Source organism: Octopus sinensis, linkage group LG15, assembly GCF_006345805.1.
Source record: "Octopus sinensis linkage group LG15, ASM634580v1, whole genome shotgun sequence".
In the NCBI taxonomy this organism is placed as follows: Eukaryota; Metazoa; Mollusca; class Cephalopoda; order Octopoda; family Octopodidae; genus Octopus; species Octopus sinensis.
This window is the reverse complement of record NC_043011.1, coordinates 20,673,169-20,691,191: the sequence shown is the minus strand read 5'-3', so window position 1 is coordinate 20,691,191 and position 18,023 is coordinate 20,673,169. Positions and strand designations below refer to the sequence as shown.

Below are 18,023 nucleotides of genomic sequence, written 5' to 3'. Positions count from 1 at the left end.
TGATAAAATGATCTGTCAATGTTATTTTCATTCTTGCATAATTTAGATGACAATATATTCACCGCACCCTGTAATATGTGTGTGTGTGTGTCTGACTGGCCCCCATGCCGGTGGTACGTAAAAAGCACCCACTACACTCTCGGAGTGGTTGGCTTTAGGAAGGGCATCCAGCTGTAGAAACTCTGCCAAATCAAGATTGGAGCCTGGTACAGCCATCTGGTTCGCCAGTCCTCAGTCAAAATCGTCCAACCCATTCTAGCATGGGAAGAGGATGTTAAACGATGATGATGATATATATATATATGTGTGTATATATATATATATATATATATATATATATTGAGAGAGAGAGAGAGAGGTGTATGTGTGTACCTGTGTACATATTTATTGTCTTCTTTGATTTCATATGATAGTTGTAAATGAATGTCACTGTCAAGCAAGCAGTGTTCTTCATGTCCAGTTTTCTGTGAAAAACAAGTCTGGTTATGAGGTATATTACTTTACCTGGGAACAGGTAAAAATTGGTGACAGGAAATGCATCCAGCTGTAGAAAAATTGCCTCAACAAATTCTGTTTGACTCATACAAGCATGGAAAAGTGATTGCTAAACAATTATGATGATATATATATATATATATATATATATACAAGACATGGGATGAAGTACTGGAGGACAACCTCAGGACACTGTACCTAACATCATCATCGTTTAACGTCCGCTTTCCATGCTAGTATGGGTTGGACGGTTTGACGGGGGTCTGGGAAGCCAGGAGGCTGCACCAAGCTCCATTCTGATATGGCAATGTTTCTACAGCTGGATGCCCTTCCTAACGTCAACCACTCCATGAGTGTAGTGGGTGCTTTTTACGTGCCACCGGCACAGGTGCCAGGTGAGGCTGGCAATGGCCACGATCGGTTGGTGCTTTTCATGTGCCACCGGCGAGGTGATAAAAAAAGGATCAAGATATCTATTCCCTTACTGTACTCAAGAAAACCCATCCTCTACAGCAGATGTGTTAAAGCTTCTCCCACTGATGAAGATGATTAACCTGTGAGATCCCTGTGCCCATGCCACATACAAATCACCCGTGCTGACTCTGTGTAAAAGTACTCATGCTTGTGCCATGTTAAAAGTACCCAGTACACAGTGTAAAGTGGTTGGTGTTAGGAAGGGCATCCGACCATAGAAACCAAGCCAAATCATACTGGAGTCTGGTACATCTCTCTGGATTGCCAGCTATGGCCAAACCTTCCAACCCATGCCAGCATGGAAAACAGACATTAAATGACGATGATGTTGATATATGTATGTGTGTGTGCTTCTATATATGTTTAAGAAAAATAAGAAAATAGAGATAATTAAATTAATAATTACTTATTAATTTAATTATTTCTATTTTCTGATTTTCTTAAATATATATAAACCTTGGTTTATCCAATTACCTTACAGTTGAATATTAAATGTAATATTCAATACTTTTTGTAATGGGTAATAAACCAGTGCATTCATTGGATTTTATTATCCCTTATTGAGTTTTTTAACCTCCAATTAAACATACATACATACATACATAAATATATCATCATCATCATTTAACGTCCGCTTCCATGCTAGCATGGATTGGACGATTTGACTGAGGTTGGGCGAACCAGACTCCAATCTGATCTGGCAGAGTTTCTACAGCTGGATTCCTTCCATATATATACATACACATATATATGTATATATATGTATATATATATATGTATATATATCTATATCTATCTATCTATCTATACATACATACATACATACATAAATATATATATATATATATATATATATATATATATATATTATATATATATGTTCATAAATGTATGTATGAATGTATGTGCATATATGTATGGGTGTGAGCGTGTATATGGTTGTGTTACTTTGGCATTGTGTAAATGTGTGTCACTGTCATACAAGAAGTGTTATTCATTTTGAATATTCTGCGAAAATATATCTGTTGCTTAGCAACAGGTGAGAGCTAGCAACAGGAATGGCATCTGACCCAAGAAAATCTGACTTGATAAATACCACCCAGTTCATGCAACCATGGTAAATTGGACTTTAAAACAATGTTAGTGATGATGATGGTAGTGGTGATATATATATATATATATGTAAATATATATATATATATATATATATCTAATATATATATATTATATTAAATTAGAGATATATACATATATATATATATATATTTATATATATATATTTAAAATTTATAAGTTTAAATTATTTAAATAATTTTTAAATTTTAACTTTTATATTTTTTTAAATAATTAATTTTATTTCTATGTATTGGCTTATGATTTTCACTGTTTGAATTGCCTAATAGTGGTTTTATCTCTAATTTAATATAATATATTTATACTATAAAATTGGATTTAATATATACACACAAGGGTTGGACAAAATAATAGAAAAACCTTAAAATTTCAAACAAATTTATTTTAACATGGGGTAGGACCACCTTTGGCAGTAATTACAGCTTGAATCCTATGAAGTATGGACACCTGCAAAGTTTGAATTGTTTTCAAAGGAATTTTTGTCCATTTTTCAGCTAAAACAGTCCCCAGTTCTTGTAGTGATATCATCATCATCATCATCATCATCGTTTAACGTCCGTTTTCCCGCGCTAGCACTGGTGGACGGTTTGACCGGGGTCTGGGAAGCCAGGGGCTGCTCCAGGCTCCAGTCTGATCTGGCAGAGTTTCTACGGCTGGATGCCCTTCCTAACGCCACCCACTCGCGAGTGTAGTGGGTGCTTTTTACGTGAGGATATCAACTTCTTACTTGTTTTTCAAAAAAGCACCATAAATATTCAATAATATTCAGATCTGGGGACTGTGGTGGCCGGATAAAATGTTCAACTTCACTAGAATGTTCTTCATGCCATTCAGTGACAACTTTAGCTGTGTGAATTGGTGTATTATCATCCTGAAAGATTGCGTTTCCCTCCGGAAAAGGAACCACATGAATTTGATAAGATAAAATGCTTAAATAGTCGTGACTATTAATTCTGCCATGAAGGGAAACCATTGGGCTGGCAGATTTCCATGATATAGCCCCGCCACCCAGATCATTGCAGATACTTCTCCATGTTTAACAGTTGAAAGAAGGCAGTCTGGGTCAACTGCTTCTTTTGGCTGTCTCCAAACGTATATTTGGATGGTGGTCAGAAATAAAGTAAAGGATGAATCAATGTACCAATTCTGTAGGTTTTTATTCCACTCTAAATGCTTTGCAACATTTGGTTTTGAAAGTAGTGGTTTTCTGATTGCAGCCTTCCCATGAAATCCGTCTTTTTGCAGCTCCCGGTGAACAGTTTTGTGAAAACTGGGTTATCGAGGCATCATTAAGCTGTGCAGTAATTTTGGGAGCTGGACTTTTGTGATCCTTTCTAACAATTTGTGTAAGAACCCGACGGTCCCTATCTGAAAGTTTTGGTTTTCTTCCGGAGTTTTGTTTCAATGCAGAGATTTTTCCCTCTTTCTCAAAGGCTGTCATTACTTTCGAGATAGTACTTCTTGATACACCAAACATTTCAGCTGTTTTCGTTACACTAGCACCTGCCATTTGAGCACCAACGATTTGACCTCTTTGAATGTCCAATAGATCTGTTATTTTAATGAATTTTAATTACCTTTTTCTGATGATATCTGAAAAGAAACTGCAATTTTAGTGAAACATTTCAGGCAACACTAACAATAAATCAAAAAACATAAAAATAAACAAGCTTTTGACAGTTTTATAGATATTTCAAAATCATGATGCTATGATACTAGGTATTTCCATTGTTTTGTCCAACCCCTGTATATATATATCATCATCATCATCATCATCGTTTAACATCTGCTTTCCATGCTAGCATGGGTTGGACGATTTTGACTGAGGGCTGGTGAACCAGATGGCTGCACCAGTCTCCAATTTTGATTTGGCAGAGTTTCTACAGCTGGATGCCCTTCCTAAAGCCAACCTCTCTGAGAGTGTAGTGGCTGATTTTTACGTGCCACCGGCACAGGGGCCAGTTAGGCGGTACTGGCAACGACCTCACTCAAATATTTTTACACATGCCACCAGCACAGGTGCCAGTAAGGCGACGTTGGTAACGATCACGCTCGAATGGTGCCCTTTTACGTGCCATCGGCACGGAAGCCAGTTGGCTGCTCTGGCAATGCTCATGCTCAGATGGTGCTCTTGGCACCCTACTAGCACGGGCACAATATATATATATATATATATATATATATATATATATATATATTGTTTATTTTTATATTAAGTTATAGTTAGAATGATTTAACTTTTGTGGAGTACATGTTTATTATTCTATGGATAGATATATAGATAAATAGATAGATAGATAGACAGACAGACAGACAGACAGACAGACAGACAGACAGACAGACAGATAGATAGATAGATAGATAGATAGATAGATAGATAGATAGATAGACTGACAGATAAACAGACACCAGGCAGACAGACTAATTGAGAAACAAATATAAGAGAAGACCTGATGATGTGTGCAATTATAGCTTATCATAAAGTAAAAATGGGGGTACGAATAGTTGTTGGGACATTTAATAAATATGCATCTGGGCCTTTTGCTAACTTGGAGTCTGTTTGCTATCTTTCCTGTTGTTAATCAACTCAGCTCTCTGTCACTTGATATCTGTCTTGAACCTATGTTATCTCTGCTTGTATGCCAACCACTTTCAGCAGGAAGTAAGTGCATTGTTTATCATTTCTAGTGAGTAGCCTTGTGCTTCGCAAGAAACTGAAATTCTTACTATTCTATATAGTTTCTAGTCGTCGAGGATGTTATGACTTTCAGAGTTGATAAAGGTAGGACTATTGTAGAAGATGGACTGGAGCAAAAGGAAGAAAGAAGCAAGAGTAAGATGAAGAAAACTGAGTGGTTGGAGTGACAGTGTAGAAGAAGAGAGAGAAACGAGAGGGATAGTATGAGAAAGTGGACTAGAAGAAAGATAGTCATGGCAGTATGCAGTGACAGTGGGGGGAAGGGGGCAGTAGTTGCAAAAAGAGTTATATTAAGTGCAGCAGCATATTTGCTGGCGAATGATCAAGTAATGGATAATCATAGGACTCATCATCTTCATCATCATCGTTTAAAGTCTGTTCTCCATGCTAGCACGGGTTGGACGGTTTGACTGGGGTCTGGGAAGCCAGGAGGCTGCACCAGGCTCCAGTCTTTTCTGGCAGTGTTTCTACAGTTGGATGCCCTTCCTAACGCCAACCACTCCGTGAGTGTAGTGGCTGCATTTTACATGCCACCGGCACAGGTACCAGGGGAGGTTGGCAGCGGCCATGATTGGTTGGTGCTTTCTACATGCCACCGGCACAGAAGCCAGTCAAGGCGGCGCTGGCATCAGCCATGTTTGGATGGTGCTTTTTATGTGCCACCGGCACAGGTATCACAACCACAATTTCCATTTGATAGTTATTTTGATGTTGATGTACTTGACTCAATAGGTTTCCTCAAGCACAGCAGGTCGTTCTGCAATCCAAGATACTTTGGATGGGCTGGGGCTTCTATGTGAAGCTGGTGCAGGAAACAGCCATGAACTCACGTTATTTGTCAGGTCTTTGCAGTCACAGCATATCTCTAGAGATTTCGGTCTTTCGTCATTGCCTCTGCGAGGCCCAACGTTTGGAGGTCATGCTTGACTACCTCTTCCCATGTCTTCCTGGGTCTACCTCTCCCCGAGATACCTTCAACTGTTTGGGAGTGGCACTTCTTCACACATCTCTCCTCATCCATCCACTGTACATGACCATACCAGCACAAACGTCTCTCTTGCACACCACATTTGATGCTTCTTATGTCCAGCATTTCTCTCAAGGAGCTTACACTCTGTCGTGTGTGCACACTAACATTACACATCCAGTGGATCATGCTAACTTCCACAATTTTTGTCCTTGGGTAGCAACTGTTATTTCCTATTTGTTTACTCCTAGAAAGTATGAAAAATGGCTAATATTTCCTTCAAACTTTGCTTTTGTTACATTTATTCAAACCTCAAAGAATCCCTCTCAGCACATGGCTATGATGCTCCTCAACAACTCCTCTGCTCATGATCAGAGATGCACATATTGTCAGCCACTAAGGGACATGCTCAAGTGGTTAGGGTCAAGCAATTGACAAGCAAATTTGTGGTATTGAGCAGAATATTTGCTATAATGATATTTCTGCTTCAATGCTGAATCTATCTGAAATGTATGGGGAAATAGTTTCAAAAGATTGATGTCCCAGTCACAAAAGCAAAGTTTGAAGGAAATATTTGTCATTTCCTTTGATTTGTAGATAAAAACAAAAAGAAAATAACACTTACTGACCAAAGACAAAAAATAAAATTAAAATTTTGTTACGTTGTGTAATGAGTGATCTGGGGGTGAGGGAAAGATCCCTAGCTGTACTGGGGAGCAAATGGAGAGAGATTCAATACAATCAATTGTGACTTAGGTATTTATGTTTTTATCTTTTGTTTGTTGGGGTCATTGCACTCTGGCCATGCTGAGATACTACCATGAAGGGTTTTAGTTGAATAAACTGATTTATGTATATTTTAAGTCTGGAACTTAATCTGTCAGTTTCTTTTGCCCAACTGCTAATGTTATGGGGGATGTAAACAAGCCAACATAGGTGTTATCAAGTGATGGTGGGAAACAAGCACCAACACAAACACTAACATAAAGTCATGTACGCGCATGTGCACACAAACACACACACACACATGGTGGGCTTCCATGCAGTTTCCCTCTATCAAATTCACTCACAGGCATTGGTCGGCAAAGAGCTATAGCAGAGGACACTTTCCCAGGTACTATGTTTTGGGATTGAACCTGGAATCACTTGGTTGAAAATCAAGCTTCTAACCACACAGTCATACTTATGTTGCTCTCTCTCTGTCTCTCTCCTACCACTCCTCCCATATATCATCATCCATTTATGTACATTTTCCATTCTGGCATGGCTTTGATGGTTTGACCAGAGCTGGCAAGCCAGAAAGCAGCAGCAGGATCCAGTCTGATTTGGTTTGGTTTCTATGGTTGGATGTCCTTCCTAATGCCAAACACTTTACAGTCTTCACTAGGTGCTTTTAACATGTCCATATGTATATAATCACAGGCATCTCTCTATATATATAAATAGCAAAATGTCTGTCTGTGTGTGTGTCCTTTATACAAATCCACAATTTTTCAGTTAGAGGGCTTGTACTTTCTATGGTCATTCAAAACCGTCCAAGGGTGGTCATGCACATCTTTACATTTCCCCAGTCACCCAACAAAGTCATTAAAAAATCAATAAAATAGACTTTTTTGTGAATTTTCTATCCAAAACCCAATCAAAATGCCCGGAACTTGATATGCCAATTGAATGCCAGTTAGCTGTATGTGATTGGTTGGAGATTTGGACAATACTCGCGTGTATGTGCATACACATGCAGCTGTATATGCATGCACTAGCACTATGACCCCATGTTGCCGGGTCATAGTGCTAGTAACTATTATTTACTATATATTCCATTTGATGTAGCACCACTCAGTAAAACACTGATCCGAAACCTATTGTTTACTCTTCAAATAATCTCATACAAACAGGAAAGATAAATTTTGTATTTATATACGCATACATGTATTTATGCACATACATACATATGCATCAATGCTTTCTTTCTCTTTCTCTCACCTTTTTCTGTGTTATTGCCTCACTGGCACTTGTGCTGGTGGCACGTGAACAAAACATTCGAGCGAGGTCGTTGCCAGTACTGCTGGACTGACTCCTGTGCAGGTGGCACGTAAAAAACACCATTTTTGAGTGTGGTCATTGCCAGTACCTATTTCTTTATTACCTACAAGGGGCTAAACACAGAGAGGACAAACAAGGACAGATAAAGGGATTAAGTCGATTATATCGACCTCAGTGCGTAAATGGTACTTAATTTATCAACCCTGAAAGGATGAAAGGCAAAGTCGACCTCGGCGGAATTTGAACTCACAACGTAACGGCAGATGAAATACCGCTAAGCATTTTGCCTGGCGTGCTAACGTTTCTGCCAGCACGCCATTGCCAGTACTGCCAGACTGGCCCTTGTGCCAGTGGCACTTTAAAAGCACGCACTACACTCTCGGAGTGGTTGGCATTAGGTAGGGCATCCGGCTGTAGAAACTCTAGCAGATCAGATTGGAGCCTGGTGCAGCCATCTGGTTCGCGAGACCTCAGTCAAATCGTCCAACCCATGCTAGCATGGAAAGCGGACGTTAAACGATAATGATGATGATGATGATGATGATACATGTGGCCTAATTGCTCAGTGGATACGTAGTGTACATATTCAGTTTGTATAGTTTAACATATAAGCTTTACATACACTTCGTATATACACATACAATATTATTGTTAAAGTTCAGTCTTCTGTTCTTCTGACAGTATTTAATCTTTTTCTACAAAAGCTAGTTTATCAAATTTCTTTAAAATTACCCTGTGCCCTTTGGCCCTCTATTACAAATGAGATAAGATTATCCCCCAAATCCTGTATTTCACAGGTTGCTTATCAAACACTAAGGGCAACTTCCTGAACACAATATGCCTGACAGCTTTATTTGCTTTGCTCTTATAATTGTTATTTATTTTCATTCTTCTTTTTTTTTAGAATTTGTTTTTAAACTTGCATCTGCATGTGTAACTAGACTGAATAAAGTATACATACATATACACATGCAAGCATGTGTGTGTGTGTGTGTGCACATTCATACATATTTATACATATAAATATATTTATATATAAATATATATATATAATATATATATATAAATATATTTATATATATAAATATATTATATATAATATATATATATATAATATATATATATATATACACACACATATATGTATGCATGTGTATGTATATATACATATTCATTCATCAGTGTCAAGTACATACACACACACACCTACACCCATGCATTCATACATCTGCTGGTTCCTAGATACTTAGATGTCACCAGCTTTCTGTCCAGTAGTGAAATTTTTTTCCCATGACAGTTCTGGTTTCTCTGTCCTTGTTTTCATATACATTCACTGCTTTCTTTCAAGGAATCTAGTGCTCTTAGCTTAGTTTTTCCTTGGGGGTAGCCATATTGGAGCAATCTTGAGTATAATTAGCTGAATTTGCAAAGATAATCTGGTACTTGACTGAAGAAAGAAAACTCTGAGTGACTTGTCCTTGTTTTTTTTTGTATCGTCTGTTTGGATGTTTTGTTGTCCCTTTTTTGTATCATCTGTCTGAATGTTTTGTGTTCTTGTCCCACTTTTGGCATTCCTTTTTATATAAATATAGCAGTGTACATACACTTTGGTCTCTTATATATATATATATATATATATATATATATATATATATATATATGTTCTTTATAATTAAAACCAATTCTACATTTCTAAAATCTATTGCAGACTTTTAGTGCAGTTGGTGACCTCATTCAAAAATGGCATCTATTTACGATCACATTTTCAAGAAGGGTTCCTTAACACCAGCCTTGGTAGAAAAAGCACGAATTGAGCTTTATGAAACTAAAGATAAACAAACAATATGTATCAATGAGTTGCGCAAAGTTATATTGGAGAATAAAAGTTGTGATGAAGGGCAGGAAGTCTTTGAAATGGTAGAGAAGAAAGATGATGATTTTTTACTGAGATTTCTACGGGCCCGGAAGTTTGATGTCAAGAAAACATATGGATTATTAAAAGGTAAGATATATGATGTATGCATGATTATATGTAAGTACGTATGACTGCATATGGAAGTGTTAGGCTTAGCGGTTAGGATTTTTGTCTCATGATCATAAAGTTGTGATTTTCATTCCTGGTGGTGTATTCTGTCCTTCAGCAAATCACTTTATTTCATAGTGGGGGCACATGGCCTAGTGGTTAGAGCAGCAGACTCGTAGCCGAGGGATCGCGGGTTCGAATCTCAGACCGGGCGATGTGTGTGTTTATGAGTGAAACACCTAAGCCCCACGCGGTTCTGGCAGAAGGTAATGACGAACTTCTGCTGACTCTTTCACCACAACTTTCTCTCACTCTTTCCTCCTGCATCTTGCAGCTCACCTGCGACAGACCGGCATCCCATCCAGGTGGGGAACCTATACACTGAGGAAACCGGGAAACCGGCCCTTATGAGCCAGGCATGGCTCGAGAAGGAACAAACAACTTTATTTCATGCTACTTCACTCTGCTCAAGTGGCAAAAATGAGTAGTACCATCTTGTTTCCATGTCTGTAGGCTGAGTTGGTTCCATAGAGAAACTCTTTGACATCCTTTAAAAGGGATGAGGATTTTTTTTTCTTTATCCATTTTTCCTTTTCTATCTTTTTTTCTTTTCTTCCTCTCTTTCCATCCCTTGAATGTGTTGATTAATTTATTACTGTGTGTATTTAACATCAAAATAGCATCCTCTATTCACTCTCTCAAAGGACCAACCTTCTCACATTCTGCTGTGTTGCACTGAATCTCATTGAAACTACATTAAAGGGTACACATGTCCATGGAGTACTCAACCACTTGCATGTTAATTTTACAAGCAGGCTGTTCCATTGGTTGGATCAACTGGAACCCCTATCATCCTTATTGACAGAGAGCCATTCTTAATGTTATCATCATCATAATCATCGTTTAACATCTACTTCCCATGCTAGCACGGGTTGGACGATTTGACTGAGGTCCGGCGAACCAGATGGCTGCACCAGACTCCAATCTGATCTGGCAGAGTTTCTACAGCTGGATGCCCTTCCTAACACCAACCACTCCGAGAGTGTAGCGGGCGCTTTTACGTGCCACAGGCGTGAGGGCCAGTCAGGCAGTACTGGCAACGGCCACACTCAAATGGTGTTTTTATGTGCCACCAGCACAGGACCCAGTCCAGTGGCACTGGCAACGACCTCGCTCGAATGTTTTTCACATGCCACCAGCACAAGTGCCAGTAAGGCAATGCATATATATATATATATATATATATATATACATGCGTAAGTGTCTATATGTATGAATGAATGTGAATATTTATACATCTCATCACCTACTCCTACATTTAACTTTGTCTTCTTGTTATTACCAGTCACTACCCCTCTAGCTGACCACCTCTACAAACTCCTACTTCCTTTACATCATGCTCTTGTTCCTTCCACCCTCCTACCCATCCTAGTCCTGTTAATGTCATTACACATTTTTCCTTTTCTTTCTCTTCAGTTCTCCCCCTCTCTGACCTGTACAAATGTACACATCCTAACTTATTGAGCATTCTCTATACCTACATTTGCGGCACCTGCCAGATGCAGTGTTTGTCCAGGATAGGACTACACAGCCACAGCAGGAAATGTATTAGGACATGAAATGTAAAAGCCGGACTAGATTATTTTATGCGCAACTCCATTGTCTCCCGAGACAAAAAGGATGCCAATAACAATACCTACATATATTCTCCCTTATCCCCATATCCTTGGCTTTCTCATACTCATTTCTGGCCTTCCCATCACCATTGTTTCCTTCCCATATTTACTCTACATTTATTCTGTACCAAACCCCGCCCCACACTGTAGAGTGATTAGCTGAATGAATAGAGTGAGCAAGGATTACAACGGATTCCTGGTCCTGGTCCTGTCTTGTCAAAAACTATTCAACCTCTCTTGTGTTGGAGTCACATAAAACAAACACCTAGTACACTCTGTATAGTAGTTGGTATTAGAAAGGGTCTCCAGCCATACAAGCCAAGCTAAATGACATGCATGGATCATCATCTTTCAGAGCTGTAGCTCTCAATAGAAGGTGACTTGGACTGTGATGACTAGTTTAACCCATGCCAGTATGAAAATTTCTTTACTACTCACAAGGGGTTAAAACCAGAGGGGACAAACAAGGACAGACAAACGGATTAAGTTGATTATATCGACTCCAGTGCATAACTGGTACTTATTTAATCAACCCTGAAAGGATGGAAGGCAAAGTCGACCTCGGCGGAATTTGAACTCAGAACGTAGCGGCAGATGAAATACTGCTAAGCATTTCGCCCCGTGTGCTAATGATTCTGCCAGCTTGCCACCATGATTATGATGATAATGTATGTATGAACATGCATTTTCACTGGAATTGGATACCAACTTGGTATCCACATATGTATGGTTTTTCTTTGAGTTTAATTTAAGTTCTTGAGAGAGTTAAAGCTCTTTTTTTTTTAGTTAAGAGAGTTCCCTGTATTTGTAAATATGTGATTGAGTTGGTGTGTTGGTTCAACTGTCAATATATTCACCCAAGTGTGTACATCTATTTAAATAAGAATCCTCGCGTGGCGGCAGCAGCTTTCCCTGCCATTTTGGGTAATTTCCTAAACTGATAACTTGCTTTCACAGTCTCAGAGATATTACTGTTGATACTATATGCTTTGATTTAATACATGGAAAATACTTCTTTTGAATTTCTTCTAGGCACTCTTGTATTCTTGTTAAATTCCTTTTTCTCACCCCAGTTTTTTTTTTTTACTCACAGGACACCTAAAATTTCATAAAAACTACCCTCAACTCACATCCGACCTCACTTTAGAATCAGTTCAGCCCTGCCTTGAGCGAGGTTACCCTTGTCTGTTACCCCTAAGAGACAAAGAGGTATGTAATAATTCAAAAAGAACATCTTTTCATTCTGTATCTCTGAATTATATTTAGTTGTACAAAGACAAGAGAATTTATGAGTTCAACTACTGAAGAAGAATGAAATTAGTACATTATTTACATCATTTACATTTGATGGATATTAGTGTCAAAATAGTAGCCCAGTGGCTTCTGAATTCATATTTTCTATCACCAAGTTGTATGAATGAAAAAAAAAAACTATTCTGAGGAAAGATGGTGATTCTGATAGCAATGCCTCTTGTATAACATTTGCTTGAGTGGAGAAAGAAGACTTGCATGCATGGGCAATTACCAGTCTTTTACAAACAACAAAATAAAAAGAACTTGCTCAAGCCTGCTCTGAAGAGGAACTTCCCAATCCATGTATGCATAAGAAAAATGTATGTAAAATTAATCCTTTCCACTATGGGTACAAAGTCTGAAATTTTGGGGAAGAGGAATAGTCAATTACATTGACCCCCAGGGCTCGACTGGTACTTATTTTACTGATCTCAAAAAAATGAAAAGCAAAGTTGATCTTAGTGGAAAAATGGATGTAAAAATTGTCCCTAGGACTTATTCTTTGTAAGCCTAGTACTTATTCTATTGGTCTCTTTTGCCAAACCGCTAAGTTATGGGAACATAAACACACCAACATCGGTTGTCAAGCGATGTTGGGGGGGACAAACACAGACACACAAACATATAGACACACACGAACATATATATATATATACATACACATATATAAGATGGGGTCTCTTTCAGTTTCCGTCTACCAAATCCACTCACAAGGCTTTGGTTGGCCCGAGGCTATAGTAGAAGACACTTGCCCAAGGTGCCATGCAATGGGACTGAACCCGAAACCATGTGGTTCGTAAGCAAGCTACTTACCACACACCCACTCCTACGCCTAATTGTAATTATCTTTCAGACAGTGAGCTAGCAGAATTGTTAGCATGCTGGGCAAAATGCTTAGCATCATTTTGTCATTCTTTATGTTCTGAGTTCAAATTCAGCCAAGGCTGACTTTGCCTCTCATCCTTTCGAGATCAATGAAATAAGTACCAGTTACACATTGAGGTCGACTATCCCTCTTCCCCAAAATTTCAGACCATGTCCCTATAGTAGAAAGGATCATTGTAATTATCTTTATGTATTTCCCATCAAAAGCTACAATTTAAGAATTTCGTTTTCATGTCAAATGCTTTTGCAGGGAAGGACTGTGTTCTGTTTTAGTATCGAAAATTGGGACAAGAATGAATTCCCTTTCCTGGTAATAATGAGGGCTTACCTCTATTTATTACAAAAGCTCATCGTCAACCACCAGACACAAGTTACCGGTTGTGTTCTTATTGAGAATTTCTACAATTACTCCTTGAAACAGGCATGGGGCCTGAAAACATCAGAGTTAAAAGCAATGGTGGATATTCTTCAGGTAAGGTTTCATTTTTTTTCTCATAAGATTTACTTGTTTGGAAGTGGTGATGTAGTGAGAATGGGCATCTTTTCGCTTTGACTGGAAGATTTTAAAAATAAATTCACCGCAAATAAATGTCGTTGACACACTACGGCAGAAATTGAATTCACCTCAATAGACGTCATTGATTGGTTGAAATTGCCGAAATGCAAGAAATTAAAGAACAAATAGCTTACAAACTACAGAATTTTCTCAAGAAAGCCAAGAGAAAAAGATGTTTTGTAAACACATTCTGCCAGTATACGAAGTTTAGTTACGTGGAAATTATTTTAAAAATCTGCTGGTCAAAGCTAAAAGATCCGAGAATGGTAATGTGATGGTGGTGGGGGTAGCATTTTTTATTTTTTATTTTTATTCCTTTATTGGCTCTCACCATTGGACTGCCTATTTCAGTTGTTTTTGTTTTATATTGATCTTTGTTTTTGAACCATTAATCCTTTGACTGTGGACAGTTTGACAGGAGGTGATAAACCATAGGGTTCCATAAAGCCTTACTGTCTCTTTTGGCATGGTTTTTATGGCTGGATGCCCTTTCTAATGCCAACAACCAAACAGAATGGATTGGGTGCTTTTTACATAGCACCCTCGCCAGTGAGACCTGCTTTGGCATAATTTTTACAACTGGATGCTCTTCCAAATGCCAATCACTTTACTGTGTGGGATTGGATGATTTTTTACATGGCACCAGCACCAGTGAGGTCACCAAGTAACTTGCAAGACAAAGATCCTCTGAGAGGGGGAGAGTATTGAAAGAGGTCGCTTTGTTCCAGGTGAAGAAAGTTTTGAGTATGACAGAGGGACAGGAGTGTGTGTGTGTATCTATATCTACATTAATAAACGACAGAATGACAGACTGGCACCTACAATATTCTACTCGTAAGGTACTGGTCAACTTGAAGCTCTTTTAGAAACACTTGCCCCTAGGTGTCCACTGTAGAATTAAACCCATGTGGTTCTTAAGTACATCTTTTAATCTTTTCCATTTTTCACTCATTTCAATCATTAGACTGCAGCTAATGCTGGAGAACCACCTTTAAGGGTTTTAGTCAAATGAATCAACACCAGAACTAATTTTTGTATAAGCCTGATGCTTATTTTGTTGGTCTCTTTTGCTGAACTGCTAAGTTACTGGGATGTAAACAACCAACGCCAGTTGTTATATGCTGGTGGTTGACAAGTACAAATATAAAGACACACATATGCACACACACACACATGTGCACGCACACACACACATGTATGTATGTACATATGTGTGTATGTATGTATGTATGTATGTATGTACGTATGTGTGTATGTATGTACGTATGTGTGTATGTATGTATGTATGTATGTATGTATGTATGTATGTGTTTGTGTCTTTCCATCTATAAAAGCCACTCACAAGGCTTTGGTCAGCCAAAGGCTGTAATAGCAGACATTTGCCCTAGGTGCCATGCTGGGTGACTGAACCCCAAGTGATATGTTTGGAAAGCAAGTTTCTTACTACACAGCCACACCTATGTATGTATGTATGTATGTATGTATGTGTGTATGTATGTATGTATGTATGTATGTATGTATGTATTTATGTATGTATGTATACATGCATGTATATTTATGTATATACATATGTATCCATGCGTGTATGTATGTATGCCTGTATGTATGTATATATGTATGTTTGTATGTATGTATGTATGCATGCATGCATGTATGTATGTATGTATGTATGTATGTATGTATGTATGTATGTATGTATGTATGTGTGTGTGTATATGTAAGTGTGTAAAAATGACTGAATTACCAACTTCTATTCCCTAAATTCTTCTAACAAAGTATCATTCAATTTGGGGATCTTGTAGGAGGCAATTGTCCCTAGGTGTTCACAGTGGGATAAAACTAATGTGATTCTAAAGCATACTTTTTAATTACATGAATATTCCTAAGTGTAATAGTATTATTAACAAAGTATAAACAAGGAATAAACCAGATTCTAGAAATTTTCTTGCAAGTTTATATATATCAAGCACTTTGATGATGCTATTTTTTGCTGAATGTATCATTTGTCCCCAGGGGACATTTTCTGGTTTTTCAATAACTTAAATTGTATTTGATTATTTTTATTCTTTCTTTAACTCAGGGATCATTTCCTGCTCGGTTTCAAGGTGTACATGTAATTAATGAGCCTTGGTATTTTACCTGGACATATGCAATGGTCAAACCATTTCTGAAAAGAAAGCTTTCAAAAAAGGTGAATATCTGTATTATCTTCTTTTCAGTATTTATCTTTTCTTTTGTCTTTTATTTTACTTGTTTCAGTCATTAGACTGTGGCCATACTGGGGCATCACCTTGAAGAATTTTTTGCCGAACTTATTGACCCCATTACTTATAATATTTTATGTAAAGCTTGGCACTTATTCTATAAGACTCTTTTGTCAAACTAAGGCGGTGAGCTGGTAGAAACGTTAGCAGGCTGGGCGAAATGCTTAGTGGTATTTCATCTGTCTATCGGTACTGAGTTCAAATTCTGCTGAGGTCAACTTTGCCTTTCATCCTTTCGGGGTGGATAAATTAAGTACCAGTTGCATACTGGAGTTGATCTAATCGACTGGACCAGCACGAGGGCCAGTCAGGTGGTATTGGCAATGGCTACACTCAAATGGTGTTTTTTATATGCCACCTGCACAGGTGTCAGTCCAGTGGTACTGGCAACGATCTCGCTCGGGTATTTTTTTCATGTGCCAGTAACGATCACATTCAAATGGTAACGATCACATTCAAATGGTGCCCTTTACGTGCCACCAGCATGGAAGCCAGTCAGCTGCTCTGGCAACGGTCACGCTCGGATGATGCTCTTAGTGCTCTACCAACACGAATGCCAGTCATCAAATTTGATTTCCATTTCGATTTCACTTGCCTCGACAGGTCTTCGCAAGCAGAGTTTAGTGTCCAATGAAGGAAAGGTATGCATACGTGGGCTGGTTACACCCCTGGCATAGGCCATGGGTTATGGTCTCACTTGGCTTGCCGAGTCTTCTCAAGCACTGCATATTTCCAAAGGTCTCAGTCACTAGTCATTGCCTCGGTAAGGCCTAATGTTCAAAGGTTGTGCTTCACCACCTCATCCCAGGTCTATATATGTTCATAATGAAAACTTAATGGTGTAAGATGTAGTGAGAGGTGTGAGTTATTTTGGTAGAGTTAAATGGTGGTATGTTTTGCTTACATATATAGATATACTCATATGAGTTCAATAATTATAAAGAGTATTACTGTTTGTATTTTCAGGTTTTTGTCCATGGATATAGTTTGGAAAATTTCTGGGACTATTTTGACCAAGATTCCATGCCAAAAGAATTAGGAGGAGGAGGTCCAAGTTATGATTCTCAAATTCTGATAGATGCTTTAAAAAAGCTTGAAAACGAGTAAGACAGGGCAAAACTGGTTCTATATTTAAAACAAAGATAATATATTTAATTAATAATGAATAAAAATAAAACTAGTTTGAAACCACTTGCCTATTTTCTGTGTGATGAGGGGAAAATGAAAAATATGATTGACTGTCAAATAGATAAAACTGGTAGATTGCTTTTTGACACGAAAAGATGATTAGTAAACTGGCATTGGTGAGATTTTAAGTTAGAAAGGTTAAATGAATACTGTAGAAGATTTTTGTCCAATGCTCTATTAACTCTGTTAATCGATCACCTTATATATATATATATATATATATATAATAATAGGGAGTATAGCTCCAAACTTACAGGGAAAAATTTGATTTAGTATTAAATCAAATTTCACAGTATAAATATATAAAATATGAATTAGAGATAAAAC

General features: G+C 38.0%; 1 protein-coding gene across 3 annotated transcripts in view; it reads left to right on the top strand.

Moving 5' to 3' along the window:
* The window catches only part of LOC115219888 (retinaldehyde-binding protein 1-like), a 34,581-nt gene extending 16,880 nt beyond the window's left edge, over window positions 1-17,701 (top strand). For all 3 annotated transcript variants that reach the window (XM_029790193.2, XM_036509520.1, XM_029790192.2), the window contains 5 exons: window positions 9,520-9,813; window positions 12,604-12,719; window positions 13,939-14,160; window positions 16,325-16,435; window positions 17,475-17,701. In XM_029790193.2, coding sequence (XP_029646053.1) covers window positions 9,552-9,813; window positions 12,604-12,719; window positions 13,939-14,160; window positions 16,325-16,435; window positions 17,475-17,615 — 852 coding nt within the window. In that variant the 5' untranslated portion in view covers window positions 9,520-9,551 and the 3' untranslated portion in view covers window positions 17,616-17,701. The remainder of the gene's footprint in view (window positions 1-9,519; window positions 9,814-12,603; window positions 12,720-13,938; window positions 14,161-16,324; window positions 16,436-17,474) is intronic.
* Window positions 17,702-18,023: the final 322 nt, after the last annotated feature.